The sequence below is a fragment of the Corvus kubaryi genome, unplaced genomic scaffold (genome assembly GCF_017639235.1).
Source record: "Corvus kubaryi isolate FWS band 111438036 unplaced genomic scaffold, C.kubaryi_AGA036_p1.0 37352, whole genome shotgun sequence".
Lineage (NCBI taxonomy): Eukaryota > Metazoa > Chordata > Aves > Passeriformes > Corvidae > Corvus > Corvus kubaryi.
This window is the reverse complement of record NW_024581114.1, coordinates 3178723-3203192: the sequence shown is the minus strand read 5'-3', so window position 1 is coordinate 3203192 and position 24470 is coordinate 3178723. Positions and strand designations below refer to the sequence as shown.

The 24470-nt window shown below is 48.9% G+C and overlaps 1 protein-coding gene across 6 annotated transcripts; it reads right to left on the bottom strand.

Moving 5' to 3' along the window:
* Positions 1-47: 47 nt before the first annotated feature.
* PIK3CD (phosphatidylinositol-4,5-bisphosphate 3-kinase catalytic subunit delta) lies at positions 48-24453 on the bottom strand. Of its 6 annotated transcripts, XM_042032176.1 has the most exons (25): positions 24411-24453; positions 21343-21945; positions 17652-17725; positions 17125-17288; positions 16272-16500; positions 15648-15877; positions 14658-14837; positions 13859-14008; positions 13477-13566; positions 12551-12772; positions 9575-9671; positions 9136-9266; positions 8464-8523; positions 8097-8264; positions 7481-7602; positions 7184-7327; positions 6499-6598; positions 5490-5668; positions 5188-5297; positions 4539-4617; positions 4129-4296; positions 3330-3453; positions 3000-3145; positions 2677-2809; positions 48-2136 (listed from the first exon to the last, which is right to left on the bottom strand). In XM_042032176.1, exons 4-25 carry the CDS (start codon positions 17263-17265, stop codon positions 1999-2001), a joined length of 3141 nt encoding a protein of 1046 aa, XP_041888110.1. In that variant the 5' UTR covers positions 17266-17288; positions 17652-17725; positions 21343-21945; positions 24411-24453; the 3' UTR covers positions 48-1998. The 6 variants fall into 6 exon arrangements, with proteins under 6 accessions (XP_041888110.1, XP_041888112.1, XP_041888109.1 ...); XM_042032178.1 differs by lacking the exon at positions 21343-21945; XM_042032175.1 differs by lacking the exon at positions 24411-24453 and having other exon boundaries at positions 21343-24288.
* Positions 24454-24470: the final 17 nt, after the last annotated feature.

The window sequence follows — 24470 nt, the reverse complement described above, 5'->3', positions numbered from 1 at the left end:
TTTGTGGTCATTGCTCTCAAGCACAGAAGGACTTTGCAGCATTTGTGTACAACTTGTCAATATTTTTTATTTACAAAACATGTACCTAAAGCAACTGAACAGCTAAACATGTAAACATTCTCTTCTTGCAGAACCACAATTTGGCTTAAAAAAATACTTCTTTTTTCAAGGCAACAGAATAAGCACAATCAGTTTGTACAGAGTTAAAAAAAAAATGACAGAAACATCTCTAAATAAATAGAAATAGGTCTATCATTCTGAGCATATTTATAAAAATGAGAAGCCACTTGTAATGAGATGGAATATTTTTGAAAATTATTTAAGTTTCAATCTTTAGTACAATTCAGCTTACTGAAAACCATCAGGTGAGCTGCTGCTTTGTGAATTTGGAGTCAACAGAGCTGTCAGATTTATCCAAGATGCTCTCCCAGGGTGTACAAGGAAGAAGGTCCACAGGATGACTCACTGAATTTTTACTGCTTGTAGGTAAGTCAGGTTTCCAGACTAAGTAACCTCTGTAAAACTGTGCTCAGTTCTTGCCACTGATACACCTTTGTGTTATTTATTGCACTTCTCAAAGTGAGGGACAGGACAGGAGCCACTGCTGTAAAAGCTGTTGAGGGCCTGACATTTCTGCTGTGAGACCTGGGAGGGACTGAGGAGAGCAGGGTCCCACTGCTGCAGCATCCTGAACACCAGGCTCTGGCACTGCAAGAGAATTGCTTTTCCAGCTCTGGAATTGTAGTGTCTTCCCTTCCACAAGAACCTGATCAGGGGTGTAGTTTCAGTGCATCTCACCTTGCACAGGGCCCAAGATTTTTTTTTTGCATACTTTCTGCTCTGTAAATTAGTTTAATAAGCAAGGAAATAGCAATATTTACTCTCTAAAATGGAGCAGACACACAGGACTGTTTCTCACTGATCAGCCTGCATAGAGCTCTAAATCCTGCAGTATTTCTCTCTAGTACCAAAGCAGCTGTTAGAGCCTGAGTGCTTCAGTCACAGTATCATCTGGAAGTGTAGGAAAGGGGCTCTCCCAGGGTTAGAGTAAATCAAAATGAGGTGTCTTCCATGCCAGAACTGCTGCTTCTACCAACAGGTGCTTGAGAGGCAAGAGGGTTTGTATGGATAGATCCAAACCAGAACAGACCTCACAGCGTAACATCTTTTACAAAAAGAAGCAGTAAGTACTTTACTTTAATTTGAAAATGCAATCTTAGCGTTTTCAGGTTTTGAAACCAAAATAAATGCAGAAATGCAGGAATTATTTGAGAGTCAACTAAAGCCTAACTTGGGAAAGCAAAGTAAGTACCTGATCCAGTGGCCACTCCAAAGCTGCTCTTGTGCCATCAGTTCTAGACAGCAATAGCCGAGTTCCAGCTCAGTTTCAGAACACTTTGGCCTCTGGAGCAGACAGAAAGCAATATGACAGCTGGGATGTCCTTATCCTGTCTCAAGGCAGAGTAAAACCATTTGTCCAAGTCAGCTTCAGTGTGCTGTGTGCTGACCCACCTTGGTGGACACTGACACAGGGCAGGAAGAGTGACCACATGCTGAAGTTAATGCCTCTAAGCTGTAACAGTGGTGACCTAGAAGATGGGCTACAGGCATAGGGGAATCTCTGTTCAGCTAAATTTCCAAGAAAATAGAAATACAGACATTAGCACACTGGAGGGATGTTACAACTGCCTCAACTCTTCCATTGAAAGATGTACTTGAAGCTTAAGGAGTTCTTAAGGGTGCAGTACCTCTACCTACCTTTACTGTACACAGGAGTTTTATTGCCTCAAGTCTCTCCCTTGTCCCCCAAAGATCTATGGCAGCCACCGTGGTGTGGCTGAGGACAGGCCAACAGTTTTTCAATCATGCAGCAATGTCTGATCTCTGGGAACGAGGTGGGGGATCTTCAGCATGACCATTCTTCTGTCTTTGGGAACCTGGCAGTCAGTGCTGGACTCGGGGCTGTTACATTCTCCTGAGCAGGTGCAGGCTCCTGCTCTACTGCCTGTTGTCTTTGGATACGTTGTGTGCCAGCCAGTTCACTTTGGTTTTCCAGCTCTCTCGCAGGGCTTCATTAAACTTCAGTCTGAAGTGCTTCAGTGCCTCCTCATCAGTTTTCCCAAGGGCCAGGGAGTCCTGTAGGCAAGAGGCATAAATCAGTGCACAACTGAACAATTCACTGTTCAACCAGTAAGATGTTTATTTATAAGAAATTACTCCATTGAAAGGAGGAATGGAGTTGCCATCAATTGTTTTTAATTGTTCCTGTAGTTGCAGGGGTTTTTTTCTCTGATAAACACTTGGACCCTCAGCTTATGTTGGTGCAGGGGAAGAGCAGGTTCTGTATTGCTCTTGTACAGAGTGTTCGGCAGCTGCCAGGGATGGGTGGTTGTAACTCAGGAGGCAAACTAGGAAATTAGAGCCCAGAGCTGGGTCTCCTTCCCTGCAAGCTGGCACCTGCTGCCTTCATGGTGAAGAACCTGAAGGGATTTCCGAGGACCAGGACCTGGCATTTCTGATGTCCTGCACACGGACCCTGGGCATCCACTCACAACAGTGAGTCCTGGAGCTCATCTGCTTCTAAGAATCTGTCCTTGCACACCGAACTCCTTCTCCTCACCCAGCCACAAGATCAGGTGTTCAGTTTTAACTCCTTACCTGGGCTCTGCCTCTTACCTTTAGGTACTGGATGTCTTTGGAGCAGCTGAGCTCTGGCAGCCCAGCAGCTTTCATCAGTGCAAAGAGGTGCAGGAAGAGGAGCCCGTGGCGCCGCAGGATCATGTAGGCTCTTTCACAGTAACCCCTGAACCTGTGCAGGAGTAGATGAGGTGAAGGAATGAAGGCTGCAAACTCAACCATTTTGTAAAGCAAAGCTCTATACTCTCTCCAGTTAATTTATTTACTTTCATGTGTACAGGCAGCTAGAGGTTGCATATTGGTGGAAATAAATACTAAAAATTTAGAGCTTAAAAAGCTGAAGTTTAACTCCCAGCACTTACCTTTCAAACTTCTCATTGTTGTTAGTTTTTCCTTGCTGGATGACATGCACAAAGTCGTAGGTTAAGATGAAAGGAACTCGTTCTCTATTAATACCAAATTTAGTCTTGAAGTTTCCCAAAAAGTGACCAAAATCAATATGGAACAGCTGAAAATAAGAAAAAATATTTTTGGAATATTACCTGTTTTAGCTGATTGGTGTTGAGTTACTTCCCAGTTACTGTATTCAGCAGATCACGACCATAGGGTTTTGGGAGAGAGAAAAATGACCTTGCCCATGGCCCTCCTTTGGGAAGAGACAATATTCCTTTGCTCAGGTAATCCCAGATTACCTGCCCTGTCTCCCGGACCATGATGTTGTCGCTGTGCCGGTCGCCAATGCCCAGCACGTAGGTGGCCACGCAGTACCCGGCGCAGGACAGGGTGAACTCCTCGATGGCTTGGTCCAAGGCATCTCTAGAGATGGCAAGAAAGAGAGTGAAAGATAATTTCACTTTGGACTCCAGTACTGCCCCACGGGGAAAGCTGTTTTCAGCTGCAGGAGAAGGGAGGAAAGCTCATTTGGATTCCTGTAGTGCTCTCTGGAGGCAGGACTCCCACCCCTGCTTTACAAAAACGAGCTGCACTAACTGACTGTAGCTGAAGGGATCTGAATAAGGTTGTGGCCACAATCTCAATGGAATTGACTTAGTCTCAACTAAATTAACTCATTTCTATATATCCAGGGATCCAAAGGACACACAGGACTCCTGGAGTGATTCCTGTTAGGGCCCTGCTGTGCCAGAACAGCACTGATGCTTTGCTGCTCTCCTCCTCTCCAGTAACCCCCCAAGCCACACAGCTGCTTCCTTTTTCACCTCCCAGTTCTGGCATTACTCCTGCTGCCCTTCTTCCAGCTGGCCCTGTGCTGGCCCTGTATCTCTGGATCAAGGTTTGAGTCCAGCCCATGGTCAGAGCTGCCTTAGGCTATCAGAGATCAAACAAAGCTTGCAAACAGTAACCCAGAGGCCTCTGTTTCTGCTCAAGGCTCACATGGATCCACATGAGGGAGCAGCCAGAGCCTGGAGCTGTGCACAGCTGAGGGAAAAGGAGCAAGGCAGGAAGCAGGGAGGGAAAGCTGCGCCCACTCACCCCGGGTTCTTGGATTTGAGCCAGTTGAGCAGCGCATCCTTGTTGAAGGCGGCCGTGGCCACCATGTTGCTTTTGTTGAGCTGGATGTTGGCGATGGTGTCCGAATGCATGACCACCTCAATCAGCCCCGTCTTGTCTCCTGTGGAGAGGCAGCCATAAGGGGTCATCCTGCAGAGATGAAAGAAACCCTTCCACTGAAATCCTGCCCACAAGTGGGTGGTGTTGACTTTTAAGCTTTCCCTTGCCTGGCCTGTCTCCTCCCTTTCTCCTCTACAGTTCTATTCCCCAGCCCCACAGAACCTGCCCAGATGCTCCCAGAACACCAGACAGACCTCGGAGCTTGCAGAGAAAACAGCCTCACCACCCCTGATCTATCAGTGCAGGAGGACAACTGTGTGTACACTGCTCACCTCAGGTCCAGGCCCTCCTGCTTCCACAGGATGTCCATCAACTGGATCATCTGCAGAGTCAGCATGTCCTGGCGCAGATCTGGGCAGCATTACAGAGGAAAAAGGGTCATAAGTACCTCCCAAAGCCCCCCTGCTCTGCGCCTGCAGCCTTTGCCACGTTTGTCACGTGCTGGTTGAGCCAGGAAAGAAGACCAGCAGTGAGCAGTGTTTGCTGGGGCAGTAACAACGTAAAACCACACATCAGAGCCTCAGCTCACACAGGATTTTTACTGGCAGCGGTTTAGGCTACTTGACTTGGCCAAAGCTCTGCCCATGGCAGTCAGTGTGGCACTTCAGAAATCCCCTTCTGGGCACAACAGTGAGCAGCAGCCACCCCAACCCTGCAGAGCTCTTTCACACCCCACATCAGGTTGGTTTTGTTGTCCAAGGGTATCCAGTTACCACTGCACTAAAATCTTAATGAAAGAGGGAAGCAGGTGAAATATAGAGGGGAGTTTATTATGTCTTCAGATTACTGCCAAAAAACTCACCCAAAAACATTAAAGGTCCTCATTTACACAACATCTTAATGGTCCATATTTAGGCCTTCCCACTACAGTAAATACTTGAGACTAAAAGATACATTTGCACAGGCATAATGAAGACTTACCATCTCCATTTTTAAAAATGATACCCACTCCACCTCCACTTGTCTCTTCATTATTAAACACAATCCACAATGGTTTCATTTTGGAGTCCATGAAGGTGCACTGATCCACACTAGAGGAAATAAAAATATTACCATCGGTTTCCATCTATTAAAATATCAGTCATCCAAGCTGCCAGTCCTACAGCAACGACTGATGGACTTGGGACTTCCACGAGGAAAGAACCTTGGAATAACCCAAAGCCTGGCTCCAGAGTGAAACAAAGCCTTTGGCACAAATTCAGAAGTGCAGATCTCTTCCTTACCAAACTTCAGCGAGGATAATGTTGGGGTTCAGGGGGGACTGGAGGTGGGAAAGGGCTTCCCTGTAGGTTTCCTGCTTCATGCACATGTGCATCATCTCCTTGGTTTGAGGCTTGGTGGCCTTCTGAGAACTCACTTTCACAAAGTCATTCAGAGCTTTCATCTTGTTGAGTGCTTCTCCCTGAAAAAAGGGAGGGATGAAACAGGGTTAACAAATAGGAAATTCCTGGAGAAAGTTTAAAAAACATTAAAATTTTCTGTGAAATGTAAACCTTGATTCCATCTCTTACTTTCTCTTCAATTTGTAGCAATTTCATATACTGCAACAAAACAAATTTAGTAATATCTGCTTGAGGAAGATCCATAATTAATTGTGGATACTCTGCTGGGTACAAATGCATTGCAAGGTAATGACTGCAGCAGGAATAAAGCACATTATCATGCACCAAAGGAAGAAGTGAGGTGCACTGGCTAGAAAAGTGAGGATGAGACCTAGAGCCCAGCCTGTCCTTCAGTGCTTCTGGGGAGTTCTGGTTGTGCAAAAGTGCTGCTCAGTCTTGAAAAGAACCAGCACTGGCTCATGGGCACAGCTTGGCTACAACTTTGTCTAGAGATGAGTCTGTCACTTCTGAATTTGGTACAGTGACCCTTGACAGGTAAGAGAGGTTTGAGAGTGGGAAACTGCCAGGAGTACCTGCACACAGCAACTGAAAGGGAGTCCCCTGCTCTGAATCAGCCAACTGCGATCAGCTCCCAGCGAACAGCACCTCACCCAACTGACCTCACAACAGCAGTGCTCTGACCATTTCAAAGCATTCTAGACACAGACTGCAGCCCGTGTGGGTGAGTAAAGGACGAGCAAGGCCACACGTGCTGGGGATCTCCAGGACACAGCCCTTACGAGGCTTTTCTTGTATTTATTACTGGTGACATTAATTTGGGAAAGCCAACAGCTGAGAACCAGCCCCAAGCAAGAGGGAAGGCAACCTTCTGGCCCAAAGCAATTTGTACCTGCTTCATCAGCACCTTCATGTGGTGGGTGCTGCCCCGGCAGTACGCTTCCAGGATCAGGCCAAACCTCAGGGAAACGGCAGGAACGTGCATTTCTGACCTGGGGAGGGAGGCAGGGAAGGAGGGAGGTTAAAGCAGTGCTGACTCACTGCAGGGAGTGACTCATGCTCCCATTCACACCAGCACCAGGAGGGGGGGACACACCAGAATATTTGGCTGCTGTTTAGATTCTTTGTAATGGGGAAGGAAAATAAATATCCCCAGCCCAGAAGGTGATGGAGGAAAACCATTGCTTGAGGTGATGAGACATCTTTCTGGGTGACTCAGTCACCAACTCCTCCTTTGAGAACATCACTTGGGGAGCAAGAACAGTTCAGAGCTTATGGCTCAGAGCTGGCACAGGGCCATGGAAACCCAAAGCAAATTCCAGCTCACATGCATGTGTGTATATATTCACAAATATATATAAATTCTAAAAACAGAACCTAACCCAAACACCACCACTACAATGACAAAAGACAAAAATAAATGAACAAAAAAACTATACTGTGTCATCCTGGAATAATTCTTACTGAGTCACCCAAGGTAAAAAGCAGCAGTTCCCACTTCACAGAGCAATGAAGGACCCAGTAAATGCTGGTTTCACTTGATTACTGAGAAAAAGCCTAAAACATTTGCTCTTCACCTCAGGTGCCAGAAGAGGAAGTGGCCAATCTTGCGGTTGGATAATGCCCTTTCCAGCAGGAACTTGGTTAATTCACAGTCTAAGTAGGATTCATACTTGAGCACCTGGACAAGCTGCAGCAGGTACTGGAACACATCATCATCCCTGGGGACAGAAAGGAAACATGAAAGACAACCTTATCTTCAGTGCCACAAGTGTACTTGTAACAGCCCTTTGTAAAGACAAGGCTGTCACTCTTGTTCACAGCCCTGAGCAGAAATAGAAAGGGCGCTGCCTCTCCCCGGGGCCAACACTTACGTCAGCTTCTTCAGGGAGTTGATAGCAAAGGAACCAACATAACGGTCAGGAAAGCTGAAATCCAGCAGCTCCAAGGCATTCAGGACAGGCAACTCTGGCCAGGTCTGAAGCAGGGAAATCATCTGGAATGACCAAAAAGAAAATAGCAGAAAGAAGGAACAAGGTTTTTATGACAATGGATGTGAATCTGAAGTTCTACTGATGAAAGAGCAGCTCCTTATGAGGGGGTCACTATTTATAGATGCCTCACAGCAAGTTTGCAGATACCAGGTCAAAAACTGATCCCTTGAGGTGGCTTGTGCTGATCTCTCACTACCATTTAAGAATATTCAATCCAGATCTCTTTTTTCCCATTAATTAAACAGATTTTTTTTTTTGCCTCCAGTTTCTTGAAGGGATAAACAAGACCTTGCTGGCCAGTAATGAATCTGGGACAGCCCACAGAGCCAAACAGAGCCCAGAAGAATGAGACCTCAGCTGGTACCAGCTGGGAACTTCCCTGAGAAAACTGTGAAACATCCCCTGCTCAGCTGGGCTCCCAAACACAGCACAGGAATGTGGACACTGAAAGATGGATCAGAAAGGGAGCCCTGGCTGCCAGCCCCAACATCCTCACCTGGGCAACATCCTCATGCTTGTTCCATTTGGTGATGATGAGCAGCTTGGCCAGAGCCTGTGGGTACTGGTCACGGATGTCGTATCTCATCTTCCATACCAGGTCCTTCTCGTGCTCATACAGCTCCGTGTGGCTCCTCCGCTCCAGGATCTCCTTCAGCTGCAACTTCTGCTCACAGCAAGCACAGGAAAGAGCAGACACAGGGCTCAGTCCCAACCACAGGACTTGCTCAGCTCAGGGAGACCCTGCAGGACTGGGACATGACCCAGTTTGGTGAAAAATGCTGGGGGTGGGGCATAAGGTGGAAACAACTTGGTCCATGAAACCAGGCTTGCAGGCAGCTGAAAACGGATGCCAGAAGACTCACCTCCTCAGAATCTTCTGGTGCAGCTCGGGGTTGTTCTCCATTCCTCCCCAACTCCAGCAGCTGGGACACAAACAAAGAGTCTGAGAAAGGCTCCTCAGTTCCTCTGTAATTGCAGCTCACCATCACTTCAGGCATTTGTACTGCATTGGAGATCAGCCACTTGCCACCTCTGCTTGGGCTCCCCCTTCTCCCTGGCACAGCCTGTTCCAGCCTCTGAGCCACCCCTGCCTCGTGGGGAGCACAGACATGTCTCTGGCAGAGCAGATCCCCTTTCTTCCCTGTAACAGGCACATTTCTTCTTCCACTTGTCCGGCCAGTTGCAGTGACAGATGGAAAATCTCCACCCCACACGGCATGTTACCACTCTGCTGAAAGGGAGGGAGCTGCCTACTTTCACTCATTTCCCCTTTATTCCTCTTCCTTCCTACAGAGCCTAATGCAGTTTGAAGGCAGCTCAGTTAAACCCATTTTTTAAACAAGTGCTCATCTATGAGAGCAGCTTTACCTCAGTAATTCACAGCTTGGAAAAGTTTTCACTCAAAGGTCCAACAATATCTATTCATCAAGTTTGCTTGCAGCCAGTCCCTGTCAATGGCTGCCCCAGAGCTTCCCTACTGGAAGGGACAGTGAGGGAATTCCTGTGCCTCCCAGAAAAGTGTCCCTGTGCCCCACCTGCTCAAAGGACGGGTAATACACAGGATGTGCTGCCACGCTGGGGAAGCAGATGACCAAGGCTGCTGCACTCTCAGTGTTGGGGTTGCACTGCACTGTGCCCATGGGGTTCAGAAGTTCCCCTTTCTCATCTGAAAAACAAAGTACATAAAACCCATGAGCCCAAATCTTGCGAAGCTTTGGTGCAGAAAGCAGAGCAGAGACCGTCCCTGGGCACTGCCTGGCCACAAGCACTTCACCTTCCTGAGTTCTCCCCAGTGAGGGGCATGTGACATCCTTAGGTGAGTGGCCACCTCTCAGGTCACATGTGCAAAGCCATCTCAACAAAGCCCTGTCTTGGCAGGGCTCCAGCTGCCATCACAGGACAGAGCAGTGACCACTCCACTTCCTGGTGCAGACTAAGGATGCCAAAGGACAGCAGCTCCCTCTCCTGCCATACCTGGGAAGGAGGACCACATGTGCAGGCAGCACTCCCCCGTTTTCAGCTGGTCCTTGTAGTCGAAGAGCATCACATTGACCCAGGCGATGGGACAGTCCTGCGGGAAGACAGCGCTCGTGGGGGGCTGCACCTGCCCAGCTGGAGCAGGGGAACAGAAGGACTAACGAGAGAGATCCCCTTGCAAAGGGACATCCTGTCTGCTGACCTGCTGAGCTCTCTAAATTAAGAGTACAAGATGGCATCGGGCATTTGCCAAAACCTGGGGTCTTTTGTGTAGTGCTAAATGGTACCAAACACTCCCCACAAATGTGCCTAAAACTTCACCACCTGATATTTGGCATAGCTGAAGAATCTCTAAGTTTCCAATAAGGCCTTACTACTGTACACTCAGTATTTTAGGAAGCTGTGACATACTTCATATATTTCACAGTTTGAGGGGAAGGAGAACTTTAATTTTGAAACAGGGAACGTGGAGTAGGCACGACTTTGGAAAACGAAACAAAGGATGCTAGAAATAGCTCATAATAGGAAAAAAAGGCTTGGCTCCTTTGTACAATAATAAACACTATCTATAGAAATCAAACTTTATGCTGCCAATCCCCTGCCACACCCCCAAAATAAACCCCACAAATCCAACCCAGACTCATTTTGGAGGAGGGAGACTCCAACAAGTGAAGTGACCAGGACATGGCCAAGACAAAGAACTTGTCCCCTGCCCTCACCCAGCTCCCAGCCCCAGAGCAGACACACATTCCATGAGTGACCTAAGCTTTCCAGGTTCCCCAAATGGAACACTTTACCTCATACAACAGCACTCAGAGCTCAGATCACACCAAGGCTCAAGCACAGAAACTGAGTGTAAAAGGGGTTACGTGGCAGAAATTCTGCACCGACACAGCCACAAACAGTGTCACGTTTGAAGGAACCACAGTGAGACATCTGGTTCCACTGGGGCATACCAGACAATGCAGCCTTACCCCACAGGTCAGGCACTTGGTGGAGGTAACAGAGACCCCATTTCCCTCTAATGTGACAAAATGAGTCACTTCCAAGCAGCCTCTCACAAACCTTGGAGCTGATTTGATTACTCCAAGTACCTTCAGTAAAATCCCATTTAACACATCAACTTCCAGATCACAGGGGAAAGCCAAACAAAACACCACTGCCAGCAATAACCTTTTCTAACAGTGTAAATGACATCTAACCACAGCTGAAAGCCTGCCAAAACACAAGGCAAGATTTCTGGTGGATAAGGTCCAGAAAAACAAGGATCCAGCATTCTGAAGACAGACATCTCCTGCTTGATTTAGAGAAACACTGAAAGCCAACCCTCTGGGTGACATTAACCCTCTGACTCATCCAGTCAGCCTGCAAACATGCCTGATTTTGTGGTAGTAAATGATTTAGTCCCACCTATCTGCTCTGGACAGTCTGCATAAAAACAACATATATGGAATTAACCTCCGAGTAAGGAAAAAAATTAACAATCAAAACAAACAAACGAAATATCAGAGTGCATTCTGACTGTAACCTGCCCTTACCAACCATTTGAAATGATTTCTGGCTTCTTCACTCAGAGCTGTAGCTCACTACGGGGAAAAATTCTTTTGCAGTGCTCAGCTCTAGTGAATGTTGTGATTTTATACTAAAAGTTCATCAGAATGTATCCACCTTTCCCCAGCACCAGAACACACATGAATAAGATCCTCTTAACAACTCAGCTAAACAGACTGGTTGTGTTTTGTCAATCAGAACAGCAAGATTTCCTTCTGACTGCTTCAAAACAGAAAACTATTCCAGTGTGACCACAAACATCCAGCCTGTGGATGAATCAGATCTTCTGTCCAACAAAAACCTCCAGCAGGAGCTGGGGTTCTGCTATTCTTAAATAAAAAAGAAACCCAACAATAAAACTGTTAATCCTGGTCCTGGCCTCAAAATATTTCCAGTCTGAAGTCTTCAACCCAGAAATTGGTCCCCACAAGCAGGATTCATGAGCTGGCTGTTGCTCCCAGACATGACTGCACAGTAACCCTGAGAACTCCACTGATGTCAGCACAACAACGCTCAGTGAACCTCCCAACAGTGAGGAGGAGTGAGCAGAACTGAAATCTTCTCTATCACACTCATCAGTGCCTCATTCCTCTGCACTCTAGTACAGATGGCATGAGTAATCCTCTCCTTAAGGCACGAGAACAGTGTCTTTGTGGTCACAGAAACAATAATTTGCAGAGGAACAAATGCCTTTGCTGCTCATAAAGAAAAGTCTCACATGCGAAGAGCTTGAGGCTTAAGTTACAGCTCTGGGAAACCAGCAATTCAATTACAGGCTGCACTTGGATCTCCTTTTAGTTACTAAATCGTTAATGGGCTAGAAGTTATGGAATAGAGCTGAGGAAAGTGAGAAATATCACTACCTCTGATTAAGATGCTCAAATCAAGAGCTTCCAAAGTGATTTAACACTTTCTATGCTCAGTTTGCAACACCTGAACAGTAACCTTGAAGAATCTGCACTTTCACTTTACGTTGTCTAAAGCTTTGCCATAACCAGTGTTTACATTCCTCAGTTTATTCCCCTTCCCTGGCTGGTAATTTGCTGCACTGGGGATTTGCAGGAAAGACCCTGTTAGAAAGAAAATGCAACACAGGTGGTGGTTTAACCTCAACTACAAAACAAGGAAGTTGCGGAACAGTGAAACAGGGACACCAACACAAGTGATTCCTCTTTAGGTCCAGTCAGATGCTGGGTATGTTTCTTAATGGTTTTTCTTGAGAAGAAATTACATATAAACAGCCTTTCTCACAGGCAGCCACTCCTCAGCTTCCTGTTCCTGTTGAAGAAGTTACTGGCCATTACTCTGTAAGCTTTTGTTAACATAAAGCTCTCTGAAAGCAAAGGGCACTTGGTTCAGAATCATGTCCTGTGCTCTGCAGCCCTGGCCTGCCTGGCTCAGCCCCAGGCTGGCTTCACTTACAGCTTTCTTGGACTTCTTCTTGGTGGAACGAGCCTTCTTGGCCTTCTCGATGACGGCATAGAGGGCGAAGCAGAGCCGGGCCATGCGGGGCAGGTCACAGATGTTGATGTCGAAGTCCAGCCGCTGCTTCCACACCGGCTCCGAGCACACGTTCACCTCCGAGCTCGACACTGTCTTGCACAGCATCTCATTGCCATGGAACAGACCTGCCTGCACCACCAGCTGAGGGCAGGAAAAATAAGAGCACACCATGAATCCACAGGGGCTTGCCTTGTTCGCTGAAGACACATCACTGGAAGAGGAATGGGACAGGGCAGCCGCTCCCCTGAACAGGGTGTCCTGCTCCCATCTCTTTCCTGATCCATTGAGATCCAGTTCCTTTCTCTCTCTCTTTACTCTGCTTCAGTAGGTGCATTGTTACCTTCTCACTTCATGCAGACTTGCATATTGAATAATGCAACACATTCTTGCCCAGTTTCCTTCCTTTCCCAAAGAGCAGCTGTTCCCCTTCTCCTCATTTTCCTGCTCCCCCTTCATGGCAAACACCCTGCATATCCCAGGGCTCTGCTGCCTCCTGCTTTCTGCCTTCCCTTTGCCAGTCACCACCTCTCCCATCACTCTCTCCTCAGAGCTGGGTTTCCCCTGCTCTGCTGCTCAGCTTCCCTGCCCAGCACTGTACAATGCCATTACCTCAGGGCAGCAGCTCTGTCTGCTGTGCAGCAGCTTTTCTAATGCTGGGCTGCTGGCCGGCCACTTCCCTCCCCATTCCTGTTGTGCTGCAGTTCAGAAACTGCCCAAAGCCTGAATGAAGCCCCACAGGAGCAGGTGAGATCATGCTGTCAGCCACCACTGACCTCCCCACACAAACGAGAGGGATGTGACTGGGAAAGCCAAAGTACAAACCCCCAGAGTGAGCCAGTACCCACCTTCATTCTCTCATCTGCATTGACCTTGCTGCCTTGCACCAGCTCGATGTAGAAAGGCTGCTCTAAGGACCAGAGAGAGCCATAGTTCGGCTGGAAAGACAAAAGGGTTCTAATCAGAAATAGATGCAACAAAGGCCTCTCAAGCCAGCACCAGAACTCATCTCCCATTCCATGCTTTTTGCTCCCACAGAAAAGAGTGAGAGGCCTGGGACAACCAGGGAAGCTGTGGAGGGGCTGGAAGGCTGGCTGGGAATTCCCATCTTAGACCCCAGCTAGGAACCTGTCCTGAGAAGGGCAGGGAGAACCCACTTGCTGTTCCCAGCCAAGATCAGCATGTCCACCAACAAACGACCCCAGGGTGACCCCAGGGGTCCCCTTTTACCTTTTTCTTGGGGAGTGGAGGGGGCTTGGAGGCCGCCTTTGGGGGGCTGGCGATGCAGTTGGTCTGCTCGTCCCTCATGGCAATGATGGCAGAGGAGTGCACCATGGTCAGGTGGGGGGTCAGGCCCCGCTGCAGGCAGCTGCGGATGTGCTGAGAGGGGACAGGGTCAGCCAGGGCCACCCGGCCAGAGCCACCCGGGCCTGGCCACAGCCACCGCGCCAACCAGCACCAGCCCAGGCAGGAACCCGTGCAGGGAGTCAGGGAAGGACCCAGCAACAATCGAATTCCAGTTCTCAATTATCTCCTCTTGCTTTATAAACCTGCAACTCGCTGGGCTCATGTTGCCAGAACTGAGAATATGAAGTGCCTTTTATAGCTGGCATTTCATCAATGGACTCAAATGGCTGCATTAAGGGAAAACACTGAGGAGGATTCAGCACTCTCAGCAGCAGTTTGCCCTGCCAGAGGAGCACATGACTCAGGATTGCTTGCCCAATTTTCAAGAGGAGAACCCTCAGCTCACCATACAAGCAAGCAGATACTTCCAGAACCACAGCCTCTAAATGTATTTACACAGCACTCAGCACCCAGGGACAGGCTTAGATCACCGGCCCCCCAAAAATAGGGATTTTCTAGGTTGCTGGAAATACCCTTTGCCCTAAGCAGCATCCAGGTCCTGTCACTGATGTGCTGCACTCCTGTAAACAGCACTGTCTCCTTGACAACATGTCCCAGCCCACACCCCCAGCAAGGGAAGGCCATGTGGGAACAGACTCACTGATAAAGACACGAGGCTCACCTGGAACTGGTACAGGGGGTAGTTCCCATAGAGATATTCACATTTCCCGTTCACCTGCAGGGTGTAGTCCTCTGGCTTCTGCACGGTCTCGTGGCGGAACACAGTAGCCTGTTTCTTAATAGCATAGCTCATCAAGGTGATGGGGAACTCCCAGGGGGAGATCTGGAACGTGAAGCTCTCCTGCAATCCCAACAACACAGCAAACTGTCAGATACCAGCAAAGGGCTGAAATGGCACAGACAGGGAACAACATTCCTGCTGTTGGAAGTGAGGAGCAGGATAGGAAGGTGCAATCACACACACATTAGCCAATGATAACTAGGGATGTTTGCTAAACTGGGCAGGAGCAAGTTTCAGCAGTGCAAGCACGAGGCTGGAAATCAGGAACTTCAGTTTAAGCAGAATCACCAGTTCACGTGGTTGCCAGTCACTAAAAACCTTCCCACTGTCATTCCACCAGCAGGCAGAGGCTGTAAGGGTCACCGTGCTCAAACACACTGCTCTGGAAGGCCCTTCTCCTGTGAGGGTGACCCTGCTCCATGCCCAGGCACAACACGCAAAACACGAACCGAGGGTACGAGGCAAGAACAGGGCCCATGGGCAGCACAGACCAGTGCCTGCAAGCTTTGTTTGCTGAGCACGAGCTGAGGCAGGCTCTTGAGCTTCCAAAGGAAAGTCAAGTACTGGATTCTATGCTCCTTTCCTACCCAAATCCAAAAAGCTTTCCACCCCATGTACGTGCAGCAACCTCAGCTTCCAGCTAACCAGCACACCCAGTGCATGTTCAGGAGGGAGAACAGCTCCCTCAGTTGGAGGCTCAGTCTCCCTCCCAACCATCACTGCATGCAAAGGAATCTGGAGAATGAAAATGAACACTGAACACATGGAAACACTGTCCAGGCACACATTATTCTGTCTGCAAACACACAGAGGCTTCCAAAGGAAAAGCACAAACCATCAAACACTGTGACAGAAAACCTTGTGCTTTACCCCGCCAGACTGGAACTTGATGTTGACAAAAATGTTCTTGGTGGGGATTTGCAAAGAGCCAGTCCCGAGGCCCTTGGCCATGGGCTCCAGCTGCAGGGGGAAGTTGTACTCCATCCACGCCGCCCAGCTGAGCTGCTGCCGCTTTGCTGCTTTCTCCTCGCAGAACTGGCACATTTTGGTGCGGAAATCACTCACCTCTGGATCCTGCACAGAGTCAAACTCGTGCAAACCTGAGTGGAGAGTAAGAGAGGAAGGCAAAATAAGCATCTGCAGCCTTTGGGGGAAACAAGCCTTTTCCTCAAACGTCTGTGAAAGAGTCTCGAGACTCCCTGAACACGTGTTTAACATGTGGCCAAAGGCAGAGTCAGCCAAGCTACCAGCAGTCACTTATTTATGATGTAGAATTGTACTGACTCAACACCCCAGTGCTCTGCCAGCAGGAAGCATCACCTTCCCTGGGTCTGCACACATAGTGTTCCCTGTCTGCATCCACTGGAGACCAAACCTGCTGACGTCCCAGCGCACAAGCAGGGCTCCAGCACTGTCCCACAGGCAGCCAGGCTGTTTGGGACAGGAGCACGTTCCACCCACAGCCAGCACGCCTGCCGTGACCAGTGAACTGACCTTTCCCAATGAGCAGGCTGATCTGGGAGTTGATGACCTTCTTGACCCTGTCTCCCTCGCGAGCCACGAGGCGCAGGACGGGCAGGAAGGGCTGGATGTCACAGAGGCGGCGCTGCTCGTCCTCCAGCTCCTGCTGCTCGGCCGTCTGGTTGATGCAGGTGAACACGTAGGCCTCGGGGTCGCTGAGCATGTGGAACAGCGGCTCATACTGCGCGTGCTTCCACAGCACCTGCGGGGCAGCGCACACCGTGACCCTCCCGCGCCGCCCGGCCACCCCTGCCCTCACTCTGCTGCTGCCACCCACCACCTCTCCCTGAGCACACAGCAAAGGCAGAGCACAGCCCAAGCTCCTCACAGCACTCCTGGACCTGCAATCCCAGGCTGCTCCTCAGCCAAGTCTGGTGGCTCCAGCTCGTGCTGAACGGCTGGGTAGGTTTATTTGCAGGTGCCTTTAACTGACTTCCTTTCTTCATGCTTGCCTTTTGTTTCAAGCAATGTAAATCCCTCAACCTGAGCATTTAAATAACCCCCACCTGAATATCTCACAGTAAGCACCTGCTGCCTCTGGCCGTGTGAAACAGAGCAATTACTGACACTGGAAGCAAAATTGGGTTAAGTAACTTGCCCCCAGTAACAAGAAATCTGTGACGGGAGCCAAGAGCTTCTCAAGTCTTGTCAACACTATCCGGTTCCCAAAGATCCTTCTCTCCCTGTAGATAGCACTTTCACATGACTTCACACCCCTTTTTTCACTCTCATCCTAAGTGCCTGCTATTGGAGGCAAAACTCTGGAGCAGATGGGCCTCTGGCTGTAACACAGACCTGTCACTAACAGCTGGTACAAGGCTGTTACCTGCTTGATGGTGCCCAGGCTGGCATTGCAGGGCACAGAGAGGTTTAAGTATATGCCTGTGGGCAGCAAAAAGTCCACCTGGATGTTTTGGTTTTCCCCCTTGGACCAGAATTCCGTAGGGCAGTAAATGCCTGGGGGCATCCTGCTCACTGCTTAGCTACCACCTGCAAGAAAAGGGAAAACAATCTGTTGATGTTGACTACACATTATTTGCTCAGTTCTGTGCTGGACTCTGTAGGAAATTAATGTGCAAAAGAACCCAAAGAAAGGAAGGTCAGCACGGCCTTATAGCTCAGGAAAACATGGACCTTAGTAAAAATTCCACTCCAGTGCCTTTGAGCCACATGTAACTACAGCATTTGCTTCTATTTCAATGCAACCCTCTCTTAATCTCTTCTAGGCCAGAATTAACATCTACATCTGCATTTGACTAAGAAATAGGAGAATTATCTTCTCTGGAGAACAGAGACACTTGTCCCAATAGCTCATCTGTGACCAAGCAGCCAAGACAAACAGTAAGTTCCTACCCCTGGCTGTGTAAGGCAATCCTCAGGCCACATGCTCCAAGCTCCACTTTGTTTTTCCAGAGCTCAGTTCCAGTCTGCAAGAGGGAGAAAGAGTTGTTCCTGGTTCCAAGTATGCATGCATTTTTATACACACAAATAATACTCTGCTGTACATCCCCCCTCTACAAGTACAGAAAAATGAAGTTGAAGGCTGAGGCAATCAGAATAGGTTTGTTAATTCCATCTGCAGCCTATCCCTTGGCAGGGTGCTGCAATTTATTTTCAGTACACCCAAGGAATGCAAAGACAAGAACAAGGAGCTGAACGCTATCAGGTACAAACTGCTGTTTTCAAACACAGGATGAAACAAAAGGCATTCACCAGAAGCCTGTCAGACATTTCCTTTCTCAAAAAGGCCTGTAACAAAGTCTCCATCCACTTGCCCACAAGCAAAATACTACAGCAATAAAATCTCCAGTTTCCTGCACAGATGACAAGTGGCAGAGTGTGGTGTCCCCACGTGCTGGGAGACTCTGGAACTGTTGGCACTGGGTCCCAGCGAGAGACAGGGAAGTGGCTCTAATTCTCTCCAACCACCTCAGCAGGGAAACCAGCTCACCTCAATTCCCTCTCACCAGAATTTTTCCACCAGGTCAGCAGAGGAACAGCCTGGAAGGTGCTCCACGGCCACGGCTCCAAATCCAGCCCTGCACGTGCCCTGAGCAAGTCTGTATCCCTTACCCTCAGCCCATGAAACCAGCACAAAATTTCCCCATTCACAACTTTAAATACGGCTTTGCAGCTGTGGGTGTAGAGACTTTGTGGTTTGGGAATCAGCAGCACTTCGCTCAGCTTCTTTCAAAGTCCTGCTGGCAGCTCCTCATGAGCCAGCCCTGGGCTTCAGCACAAGGAGCCCAGCATCTTATCTGCCAGGTCCTGGGAACACACCACTTCCCTGTCAGCAGTGAGGTCAGGATTCCCAGAAATATGAGCTATGTTTTATCTGTCCTGCTTCCTCAGCACACAGGCTGCATCACCCAGCCACCGGATAGAGAGACCACAAACCACCCCCCCCGGGCCTTAGCAGGGAGGGGAGCAAGGGGGAGGAGGCAGGGGTTACAAATTTGAATAAAGCAAAACAAACTGGCCTTGTTTTCTGCTCATCAACAATAAAAACAGCAAGTCTCTGCTGTATCTGCCACCTCAGCCTAAATCAGCAAACTACAACTCTACTGACCAGCAGAGACAGACACAGCAATGGCTGAGCTGCTTCCTTCTGCTGAGGATTTCTATCTGGCACCACATCCCAGAGAATATGAAGTACCTCTCTAAGCCATGAGCACTACAATGTCAGTTCAAGCTCAACACCTTGTCTTTCCAAACTCCCTGATTTAGAGGATGCAGGATTTTTCCAACAGAACCTGGAGTGAATATACCAAAGGAAGAATAATTCTGGACTTTCACCACCTCTAATACATCATTTACCAAGTCTCTCCCCTTCCTATTGCTAAATTCAGAATGCTCGACTTGTTGGAGCTCAGATCTGATGCAGTGTGGCAGTTCTTACACGAGGCAAGCTCTGCATAGATGGGTACTTTTGTACCACCTGACTTCCCTCTTCCCCTTTGCCTTGGGAAACTGAACAGAGCTCTCCAGGCTCTAACCTTGTTTGCGCTATCTTGACCCCACGTGTGTAAGTAATTACAATTCCCTTTTCTCTGGTTCATTTACCATTTATGAATAGCTGAATGCAGCATCACTCCTTTTTGGCAGGGTTTACACTACTGGAGCTGTTCGAGATATACTCTTTGTCTTTCACTGCAGCAGTCTTCAAACAAAAACCCCAACATTCTCCAATATAATTGTCCATTTTTAAAGCCTCAGCATAATCTCAGACTCTCATTCTGGTGGGCAGACACATTAGTGTTAGAAATCTCATACCATGGTAGGGTTCAGACTTGTAGGTCTGGTAGCCTGAAGTTCAAGTTAATCAATCTACACTTGACAAATTAGTTTCCTGTACAACTTGTGTATCCCTCAGAGCCAGGGCAAGCCACGGTGAGACAGAATTTTGTGTTTTACAGGGATGTAAACCCACAGAACCAACCTCAGCAGGTACCCAGGCCCCCACAGAAGAACCCTCCTCATCAACACTGGGCTGCAGCTACCCACATTCTACAGTAAGACACTCCCGGGTCTCACCCTTCCTGCTGCAACACACCCCAAAACATCTTCTTGCTAGAATACTTCCACATTCCCCCACCCACACCTTGCTATAACAATTCTTCCTCCCGCCAGCCACACCTCCCACAGCCCTCAAGCACCGGTTTCAGGAGCAAGGCAGGTACACGCTGCTGCCTCTTCCCAAGAGGAGGAAGGGAACTTTCCTTCCTTTCCTTTCCTGCACGCTGGATGGGGACCTCAGGGCTGGCTGTGACAATGTGAGGCACAGCCAGGCACAGAACAGGGGAGAGCCCAGCTGTGGGACGAGCTGCTGCTCCCCATGGGCTGTGCCTGCTCCCCACGGGCTGTGCCCACCGAGCTGTGGGGCCACCACAGCTGCTGCTTTCAGGCTGCAGATAAACAAACTCTGCACAGCAAGCGGTGCCTTGGACTTCTCAGACCGTGCCAGAGGAAGGGAAGCGCCACTGTCACACAACACAGGCCCCAAGGCACCAAGAACACGCCCAAGGATGGATTTCCATGGGTCCAAACACAAAGCTGTTCCACACAGTTCCCAGGGAACTCAAGTCTACTCCCCTTGTCACAGGTATTTCTGCTCTGTGGAATATTTTTGTAAGGTGAAAGTAAAATTAGGAAATTAGGAATGAAACACACATGGAGCCATTCCACACTGACTCCTGCCTCTGGTTCAGAGCAGCACAAGCAGCAAAGACTCCACAATTGCTCCATAATCCCCCATTAATTTTGAGGTGTGGAATAATTTCCTGGGGAGCAATCAGAAAAGATGAATCCATTGGCACTAATCACTTCCTTAGAGTCACACATGCAATGAACCTATCATACAATGCCCAGACCTCTTCATCACTGGGCAGGAAAAGTGGTGGAGGAAAATAATCATGAGACGAAATTCCACTTTTTAGATGAAGGCAAGTCCACAACTTCCCCTGTGCCCTTTGCCTCAGTTCATTATTCTTTACTCTGCAGGAAAGCTACAGGCTGCTCTCCCCTCCTTAGGGTTTTCCCCTTGCAGTAATTAGTGTGAAGGTAATTAATGTGTATTTTTACCAAAGAGGCAGAGCTGATGTGCACACGGGACGAGTCCAGGCGCTAGGACAGAAATAAACCCTCAGTTTTACTGGATCCCATGCAGAGAATATAGGCATGACATCAGTAATAGGAGGGAACACAGCTGAGGAATCTGAGGAAAGGTAAATTCACGAAGAGTGTCAGAGCGCAGTGGACACATCTGAAACCACCCAGGCAGTATTTAACAAGCCAGCAGCCGACATAAAACTTACTAACACAAATTTCCTCTCATGAAGTTTATCAACCACAGCTCTGGTGTTTACAACATGCAACTGCTTTGGAGAGGAAAAGGTAAAAACCAACAAAAAAATAAAAGCAGCAAGATGACACATGGAGCAGCGTCCCCCAAACCTCTGTGAGGCTGCAGCATCAGACAGACACGGAAGCCCAAACACCCACAAACAAATTGCAAAATTACTAAACCCCAGGACTACCAAAATACCTCTCGAGTTTATAGGAAATGAGCAGTGCAGAGCTCACAGGTGATGTGCTGCGTGGGAGACTGCAGGAAGTCACTTTCATTGCAGGCATGGGCTTGGCTGGGGGAGGAGACCACGGGAATTTTGAAGTACACACGTGTTTGACATGGCTTTACCACACAATCAGGACACTCGGCAGACGTGAACCAGCTCGGAGCTTCCACAGCCACTTCAGTGTGTTCTGAAAGTGTTTTAAGCTCGGTCTTGATTTTTTGGTTGGGATCACAGGGTGAAACAAGTCCACGCTGCAGACAAGTCAAGTCACTTGAGTGCTGACTGACAGTAAAATTAACACACAAATTGCCCTTCAAGACAGACTGGGAAATATCCTGCAGCAGGTAAGTGTGCCAAACTGCACCTGCACGTGGGAGTTTGGGACAGAGGGAGGGAGGGGGCCGCCCCCTCGCAGGGTTTGCTGGAGACTCACACCCAGCGCCAGTCACTTCATCCCACAGCAGAACCACGCTGGAGCTGCTTCCCACTGGCGTAAGCGGCAGTAACAGGTCAGACTTTGCTCTTGTGCCAACAGATGTGCTTCCTTTCCTTTCCAACTTCCAGGAGTCCCTCTGTAAAACAGGATCAGTGTCCCAGCTGTGCCACTAGGCCATCACTGTTCTCCTTCAGTTCCTGGGCAGGGTTGCACCTTCAGTACAAACCCGAGCTGCACCAGAGCTGTCTGTGCTTCCACCCTCAACACACGCACATGTGTCAAACTCAGCTCATGAACTAGGTAGGAAAAACACTCTGGACCCCTTGGAAAGGTGTGGGGAACCATTCAAGCACTGAGCAACTCCTAAAATCAAGAGCCTGGCTTTTTATCTTCCTCAAACCCTAGTTTTAGGGTTTAAATTTCCTTTACTTGGTTTACCATTATATGACTTCTACCAAATATAAAAATTAAATAAAGTTGTTTTCTTATTATCAGCTTCCATTCTGTACATTGATCTCTCCTATCCTGCCACACAGTTGCCTGCACTGATTCACTCATTCTTTCAACAGCAGTTCATTGTTCATCCAGCTCTACATACCAGACACACAGTTATGTTGCTTTGACAATGCCTTTTCTTAGAGATTTCTAAGCCCCTGATTAATCTGACTTTTACTTACACAAACCATTGGATGGATGTACATGCACCATGAACTCTCCCTGGACAAGGGATGAAAATGCCCAGACCTAACCCTTCAGGCCTCTGAGACACTACAGAGCATCCTCTTCCCTACCAGAGGCACTGATAAAAAACAGCACTTAATTAACAAAAATCAGCATCTTCTGTGCATCAAGATGTCACTGGAGAACCATGGATTTCCCCACCTTCCATGGAAATGTTCTAGCTATGTGGAAACTACAAGGATCAAGCTTTACACAACCACTGGGGCTAAAGAATCCCTTGGCTTGGGCCCTTTCCATTATGAAATAAAGACTATTTTGAGCTTTTAGATTGTTCAATGCCCCCCTTACACACACACACACTTCCACAGAACAGGCTCACAGGGAAAAGTAATGGAAGCAGAACTACACTAATATGATCTGAACTGGGGATAACCTTGTTTGCGTGCAGGGCTGATGATCAAAGGGGTTGTCAGCAAGAGAAGAGATAGGAAAGCAGAATGTACATGTGGTGATAAAACCAGGCTGCAGTTTTTGGGGCTCCCAGCTCCAGGAAAGCATCAGAGCCATCTCCCATCATTCAAGCTCAGTAGAACCTTAGATCCCACCAGAAGCAGTAGCCAGAGGGAGGGAAAGAGGAGTTCATGCAAAGCAAGAAAAAGAGATGTAAAGCCATTCCTCATTCTGGGAGTAAAACAGTATCACCAGAGAGAGAGGCAGAGAGACACCAGAGAGTGACAAAAGCATCTGATGGGAGACTGAGAACCTTTCTCTGGTGGAAACTTCCAGTCAGCTTTTAGGCAAGTTCACAGTATTGCCTGAGGAACTATCTAGTGGGAAACCATACATTTAGTGGTTAAAGCAAGAGCTTGAAAACCAACACTGTGCAAAGTTCCATTCCCAAACCTGACAACTGTTTGCTGCACAACAGCAAACAAAGAACTCCTCCGTGTTTCAGCTTTCTCACATGCACAAGTACAGTCTGTAACTCATGAAGGATGTTGTAACTCTTAAATGCTGGCAAAATGATGTGAGATCCTTGCACTCTTGCTATTACTGCTAACACAGGCAGAACCTGGGAGTTGGAGGAAGTTGTGATAAAACGAAAGAAGTTGCTGAAATTAGGCTTTTTCAACTGTTCCCAATTGCTCCACAATACCAGAAACCCGAGTCCATCTTGTTGATGAAAACAAAAAATAAGTCATGCATTTCTAATGACCTCTATCATGACATTCAACTTTCAGGTTCCCATCTCAGGCACATACAGTGCACCGTGTTTGAGACTCTCTTCTGGGAGCTCTTAAAAGACTCCCTCATGCCCTGCCAAAAACATGATCCAAAGCTAACCCACAACAGAAACACACATGGCTGTGAACAACTGAGCCAGGCAGCACAAGTCCTACACCAGGGAAGGTCTGGATGACCGGGTGTTGCCACTCCTCAAGCCTGGGAGTGACAATTGTGGCGACAAGGTGCCATGTGCCAAACCTACCCTAAAGGCCAGGCAGACACCAGAGCTCACCAGCAGCACCAGAGCTCACCAGCACCCCGTGGGGTGGGCCGGCAGGTGATGAGTGGTTACTGGACAAAACACCCAGCCCGCTGCCTGCCTGCCTGCCATCCATCCATCCATCCATCCCTCCATCCCAGCGCTGCCACCAGCACAGGGGACACGGCGCCAAGGGCACCCCCCGAGCAGCTCCCACCGCGCACCCCGCAGGTCAGCGGCTCCGCAGAGCCCCCATCTCCACAAAGCAGAGGCGCTTTTCCCGAGGAGCAGCGCTCTTTGCTAAGGGCGCCCGAGCAGAGCCGGGATTTGCCGCAGGCGGCCCCGCAGCGCCGGCCGCGCACCCCGGAGCCCCCGGCCCCGCCCGGGCCCCGCTCCCCGGCCCAGCCTCCCCCCGTCCCCGTCCCGGCGCTCACCTGGGGGGTCCCGGGGGCTGCGGGGCTCCCGCGCTCCCGGCCCGGCCCCGCTCCGGCACC

Excerpts from the sequence above, each read along its gene's own strand:
- PIK3CD (XM_042032176.1), bottom strand. The coding sequence starts at position 17,265 with ATGCCCCCAGGCATTTACTGCCCTACGGAATTCTGGTCCAAGGGGGAA. Across the intron at positions 8,524-9,135 it reads ATTACCCGTCCTTTGAGCAG|CTGCTGGAGTTGGGGAGGAA; the intron begins GTGGGGCACAGG and ends TTTGTGTCCCAG. Across the intron at positions 5,669-6,498 it reads TGAAGGTGCTGATGAAGCAG|GGAGAAGCACTCAACAAGAT; the intron begins GTACAAATTGCT and ends CCCTTTTTTCAG.